The following is a 6,330-nucleotide window of genomic DNA, read 5'->3' as shown; positions in this document are numbered from 1 at the left end:
GCCATGAAGGTAAATGACCAGTTCTTTACTTTTTTGTGTGTGGGCCATCCTTTTCCCCAAATTTCCTAGAACCAACCAAGGAGCATATTCATCTCATATCCTGAGGATCTTCCAGGATATTAAATTCTGTGTCATAGGTGAGTGCTCCCATATCAATGAATTCTTCCATATCTGACTGCTATGGTTTGAATGTAAAGTGTCCCCTCAGAAAAGCTCATATTAGACAATGCAGGAATATTTAGAGGTGAAATGATTAGATTACAACAGCTATTACCTAATTAGTGGATTGATGCATTTGATGAATTAATAATTTGAAAGGACTACTGTACTGGGTAGTAACCATAGGCAGGTAGGTTGGAGGAGGTAGATCACTGGGGTCATGTCTTTGGGGTGTATATTTTGTCCCTGTTGCCTGACTGGCTAGCTTGTGCATGCTTCCCCTCTGCGCCTTCTTCCTGGCTGCTGTGATGTAAGCAGCTTTTCTCCTGCGCACCCTTCTCCCATGATGTTCTGCTTCACCTTGGGCCCACAGCTAATGAACTGGCCATCTGTGGACTAAGACCTCTGAAACCACAGCCTGAAAATAAACTTTTCTATCTCTAAAATTGTTCTTGTCAGGTCTACTCGTCACAGCAACAAAAAAACTGACTAAGACAAAGGTATCAGCTAATCCTAAGGGGAACTCTGGAGCTAGAATGGCCTGTCAGAGTTTTCCCAAATTGAGGCAAAGAGACCAGGTCTTGTATCCCTGCATTAACCAATTATTGGACATGACCCCATAGGTGAGCTCACCTTGGGTGACCCATTTTCCTACCTCATAGGGCACTGCCCAGTGAAGGAGGCAGCTCTGTGATATCAGAGGCTGATGGGAGTGGTAGCACATACCTATAGACAAACTTCTTGGAAGGATGAGGTAGGAGGATGGCTTGAGTCCAGTTCTGAACTGTAGTGCACAATGCTGATTGAAGTTCAGCATCAATATGGTGACTTCCCAGTTGCCAGGGATCACCAAGTTTCCTAAGGAGGGGTGAACCAGCCCGGGTCAGGAATGAGTATGTTGATGGAACACTGTGGTATTTGTTATACCTAGCAGAGAAGTATCATTGCACACAGATGTGTAATAGAACTGGGCCAGAGCCCAAGTGGTTACATAAATCAAGGACCCAGACCTCAAAAACTTCATAAACTATACACAGTATTTTAAAAATTTGTAGATTACCTGTTTCCACCTACTAGGACATAAGCTCTGGTAGGGTAGAAACTGTTTTCTTCACCATGGCTTCCCTAAACTGAAGTTGATTTACTGTTAAGCAAATCTAATAGGAGTCTTGAGATACAAAGAAATAGGATCTGGCTTCATATTATGCAGAATAAAAGTGGTGTGTCTCTGGAGAAGAGCAGGTGGAGCTGAGTACAGGTGTGAAGTCCTCATCTTAAGTCATGGCAGAAGACACACAGATAAAGATTCTCTAATTAAGCCGGGCATGGTGACGCATGCTTGTAATCCTAGCAGCTCTGGAGACTGAGGCAGGAGGATTGCAAGTTCAAGCCAGGCTCCGTGATGGCAAAGTGCTAAACAAATTAGTGAGACCGTGTCTCTAAATAAAATACAAAATCGGGCTGGGGATGTCGCTCAGTGGTTCATTGACCCCAAGTTCAATCCCTGGTATCCAAACAAAACAAAACAAAACAAAAGGATTGGGGATTTGGCTCAGTGGTTAAGTGCCCCTGGGTTCAACTTCTGATAAAAGAAAGAAGAAAGAAAGAAAGAAAAGAAAGAAAGAGAGAGAGAGAGAAAGAGAGAGAGAGAGAGAGAGAGAGAGAGAGAGAGAGGGAGAGAGAGAAAGAAAGAAAGAAAGAAAGAAAGAAAGAAAGAAAGAAAGAAAGAAAGAAAGAAAAAGAAAGGAAGGAAGAAAGAAAGGAAGGAAGGAAGGAAGGAAGAAAGAAAGAAAGAAAGAAAGAAAGAAAGAAAGAAAGAAAGAAAGAAAGAAAAAAAAATTCTCTAACGAGGTGACACTCTTCATGAAGAAAGTACAAGCATTCAACATGTGGGATTCATTTTCACAGTCCGTAATCTTCAGCCCAGTATCTCTGGATGCCTGTTGAGTTCTTCAAATATCCAAATGGTTTGAGGAAAGGCTTCATGTTCCAGGTGAGAGGCATTGTAGAATACCAGATGGAGAATCAGAAGACCCAGATTTGAATTCACTCAGTCACTAACTAACTGTGTGATCCTCATATGTCAATGGAATCAATAGTACTACATTGACATAGCTGTCTTTAGGACCAAGAGTACGAATGTATATGAAGCAGGGTACTTTCTACAACTCAGGCTAGTTCTGTGAGAAACAGGGAGGAAGGACAGAAGAGAGAAAGGGACTGGGTAAACTCCAGGCATTGGTTGCACACAGCCTGCCCACAGACAGGCCTCTTACATTCTAGCCTCCACACATGCGCAGAAAGCTGTGAGGTCTATTCTACACATCTGCATAGATATTAACTGCTAAGATAATTGGTTTTAAAGTCTGTTCCTTATCTTTTCCCCTGGCATGCAGGAGCTGTGTGCCTATGCACACAGACGCGTAGTGGACAGAGACAGCAAGACACCACCATGGCCTGTGCTCAGCCGCTGGCTAAAATCAGGGGTCGCTTCCGGATCCATAGCCTCTTGGCCCGACAGTGCTTGGCAGAGTTTCTGGGTGTATTTGTGCTCATGGTAGGTAGTAACTGGGGGGAGGTAAAAAGGGAGATAGACCAATGTTTCTGGCTCTTCCTAGTGTTTTTTCTTTTTCTTTGTGTCCCACTTCCTTTCACCTCTCAATCTCTTCTCTTTTCCCTCTCTTTTCTCTCCTAATCCTTCTCCTCTTCCTCCTTCTTCTACTTATTTTAAAAATTTTACCTGTTTTGGTTCTGGGGATTGAACCAGGGGCACTTTACCACTTATCTACAGGGATCTTGCTAAGTTGCTTAGGCCTCACTAAGTTGCTGAGGCTGGCCTCATACTTGTAATCTTCCTGCCTCAGCCTCTCAAGTCATTAGGACTATAGACATACACCATGGCATTCAACTTACTTATTCTATTTAATACCTATACTTTATCATCTCTCACCTGCCTTCCCTTTTTTCTTTCTCCTCCACTTATTCCATTTCTTTATCTCTTTCCTTTCTCTGCTTTTCTTCTTTCCTCTCTGGTCCCTCAGATCTGCACATTTCTCTTGGTTGCTTCCTGTTCTTTCCCAGTCTTTCTCCTGTTGGTCTCCTGGACTCCCTGTTCCTCACCTTTCCGCTTCCTGTCAGCTCCTCACCCAGGGGGCTTCCGCCCAGGCTGTCACCAGTGGAGAAACCAAAGGCAACTTCTTCACCATGTTTCTGGCTGGTTCTCTAGCAGTTACAATAGCCATCTACGTGGCGGGCAATGTCTCAGGTGAGCAGGGTGGGGTCTGGTCATCAGAGGGGGTGGGAAGTGTACGTGACAGTGGGTGTCTGGTGATGGTAAAAAGGCAAATCCTTGGTGACTCATGGATATTATCTCCTTAAGCTTGACCCGTGCCCTAGACTGAGATATGTCTTCAACCTCACCCAGTCCCTCCCCTTCTTATATCTCTCCATTCCCCTTCCTCACACTAATCCTTGGCTCACTTAGGCAGAAATCTATGGCAGGGCACTGATGGTAACTGCTGTCCTCAGGTGCCTTACACCTGAAGCCCTCTGGTATTATCTCTGCTCAGGACCTCACCTGCTTGTCCCTCCGATACACACTGCATCAGCGTGTTGAAATGGAAAGAGTAGACACACACAGGTTCAAATCTTGGCTTCATTGTGTGACCTTGATAAGTCACTTAAACCCTTTGAGTCTTAATTCCTTAAACTATATGATGAAAATGATACTATTTATCTTAAGAGTTGTAGGAAGGAGTAGCCATGTTGCCTGGTGACAGTATTTGCCAGTAACACTTAATGGATACTCATTTTCTTTATTTGATCCTTGAAGGAGCTCACCTGAATCCAGCCTTCTCCTTGGCTATGTGCCTCCTGGGACGCCTCCCCTGGTCCAAGCTCCCCATTTACTCCTTTGTGCAACTACTGTCTGCTTTCTGTGCCTCTGGAGCTACCTATGTTCTCTACTATGGTAACAGAGGGCACAGGGTTGGGAGCACCTGTGTGTGGGCAAGGGTGCCGCAGAACAGTTTTGAATAAGCAAAGATGGAAACCCTGGGTGTTCCTCTCTCCCAAAGATGCTCTACAGAACTATACAGGGGGGAACCTAACAGTGACTGGCCCCAAGGAGACTGCCTCCATCTTTGCCACCTATCCTGCCCCTTATCTGTCCCTGAACAATGGCTTCCTGGATCAGGTAAGTGTGAAGAGTAGAACTGGGAAAGTCTAAACTTTGCCCTTCACTTGGGACCCCAGCCTATTGTTCTGGGTAAAATACGGAGTTAGTTCTACTTTAGTACCCCACCAGCCCCTAGTCGCTGTGTTGAATAAAGCCAGATGACTTTGTAGAGTGTTTGGGTGGGGGTAAATGGAGCACCTGGCAACTAATGATCAGGTCCCCTCTGTCTGAAGGTTCTGGGCACTGGGATCCTGATTGTTGGGCTCTTGGCCATCCTGGACAGACAGAACAAGGGAGTACCTGTGGGTCTGGAGCCTGTGGTTGTGGGGCTGCTGATCCTAGTCATCGGACTATCCATGGGTGTCAACTGCGGGTTCCCACTCAACCCTGCCAGAGATCTGGGCCCAAGGCTCTTCACCTACCTGGCTGGCTGGGGCCCTGAAGTCTTCAGGTGGGAGACTTCTTTCCTGGATACAGTCCTTAATTCACCTTCCTCTGCTAATGACTCTGTCCCTGGGTCTCTAGCGTTCTTCTCTTAAATAGTTCTCTTGCCGTTAGGACAGTGTCTCCCCTCCAGCCTCCCCCGGCCCCAGGTCCTTTCACTGAAACAGTTAAGATTTAGAGATTGCATTCTTGGGAACATCATATTATTTCTTTGGGCATTAGTGACTCATTAGCAAATGGGTATATTCAGATAATTCCCTAAGACTAGAGGCTGGACCAAATTCTTCTGGGGTTTCCTCCTTTCTCTTCCTGGTGTCTTTCACTCCAGGAACTACTTTAGGGAGGTCCTTTGTTACTGGCTCAGTCTTTGAGGAGACAGGAGGCTAAGGGAACCATTTTGATATGTCCCTTTTGTCCTTCTCTTGCAGTGCTGGCAATGGCTGGTGGTGGGTGCCTGTGGTAGCCCCTTTGGTGGGGGCTACCCTTGGCACAGCAACATACCAGCTTCTGGTGGCTCTGCACCACCCTGAAGACTTAGAGCAAGCTCAGACTGTGGAGTCTGCTCAGGAAAAAGCCCCAGACTTGGAAACTCCTGCTTCAGTTCAGATGCCTGAGAGTAAGCTGTGATTATGGCAGTCCTCAGCTTACTCGTGGACACGAAGGTCGTCACCCTGCCTGCTTGCAAGATAGATATTTTTTCTCTTCATTAGTATAGCAGACACTGGGAAGCTCCTCTATTTATCAATGAAGGCACCCCTTCCTCCTAAACTGGGAAGGATTGCCTGGACAGGGGAGAAGCAGAGGAGGATGAGGTCCAAGGACTCAGGTTCCATCTCTACTCCAGCAAGCGCGTTTTCTGACCCTCAGGGCCTCTAGGAACGTAGTTGCTAAAAGTAGCCGCCAGAGGGTGCCCACCCTGGTTTGAGAAGGTTGCGGGAATCAGCGGGGTGAGGGCAGACCATCTAGTCGAGGGCATGACGGGGGACTTCCCTCCGAAGCTTGATTCCCATTGACTTCCAGTCTTATAACCTCAGTGTCGCTGGCCTTTACCCCAACAGGGATGCTTCGCAGACGGTCGTTAGAGGTGCCTCCATCCAGGGGGCGTGGTGGGGCGGCGGAAAGAGGGCGATGGCAGAGCACAGACCTCACTTCGCCTTGTAGACTGGGAAAGTAAGTCAGAGAAGCTGAGGCACATCCGAGGGTGTCATTTAAGGACAGAATGAATGCCATGAGATTAGCCAGGGCGAGGAGAGAAGGCGAAGGAACGTAGAGGGTGGACGGTTACAAGGGGTATGAGTCGGGGCTCAGGGTAAAACTGGAGGTGAGGAAAATTCTTGTTCACCGCTTCTCCCGCCCTCTCGCCCCTCCTGGCAGAAGATGTCCTTTTTGCAAATAAGGCAGCATTTCTCGTTCCCTTTCTTTCAAATTAAAGGAAAAAATTCTCAGCTGTCTAGCCTCCCGGATTGTTTGTTTTGAGGTGCGAGACAGATGTGGGGTGGGGAAAGCCTGCCCCGCAGCTCTCAGCCTCGGAAGGGTTAAGACCGGCCCCC

General features: G+C 47.0%; 1 protein-coding gene across 1 annotated transcript; it reads left to right on the top strand.

Annotated features, from left to right (window-relative positions):
• Positions 1-2,569: 2,569 nt before the first annotated feature.
• On the top strand, positions 2,570-6,210 carry Aqp10 (aquaporin 10). The gene is made up of 6 exons (XM_047519720.1): positions 2,570-2,716; positions 3,298-3,424; positions 3,992-4,129; positions 4,236-4,354; positions 4,570-4,787; positions 5,209-6,210. Exons 1-6 carry the CDS (start codon positions 2,612-2,614, stop codon positions 5,405-5,407), a joined length of 906 nt encoding a protein of 301 aa, XP_047375676.1. The 5' UTR covers positions 2,570-2,611; the 3' UTR covers positions 5,408-6,210.
• Positions 6,211-6,330: the final 120 nt, after the last annotated feature.

The sequence above is a fragment of the Sciurus carolinensis genome, chromosome 1, assembly GCF_902686445.1.
Source record: "Sciurus carolinensis chromosome 1, mSciCar1.2, whole genome shotgun sequence".
Taxonomy (NCBI): domain Eukaryota; kingdom Metazoa; phylum Chordata; class Mammalia; order Rodentia; family Sciuridae; genus Sciurus; species Sciurus carolinensis.
The sequence above is the reverse complement of the archived record's forward strand: the minus strand, read 5'-3'. Positions and strand labels throughout refer to the sequence as shown.

Excerpts from the sequence above, each read along its gene's own strand:
- Aqp10 (XM_047519720.1), top strand. The coding sequence starts at position 2,612 with ATGGCCTGTGCTCAGCCGCTGGCTAAAATCAGGGGTCGCTTCCGGATC. Across the intron at positions 2,717-3,297 it reads TGGGTGTATTTGTGCTCATG|CTCCTCACCCAGGGGGCTTC; the intron begins GTAGGTAGTAAC and ends GCTTCCTGTCAG. Across the intron at positions 3,425-3,991 it reads CGTGGCGGGCAATGTCTCAG|GAGCTCACCTGAATCCAGCC; the intron begins GTGAGCAGGGTG and ends TGATCCTTGAAG.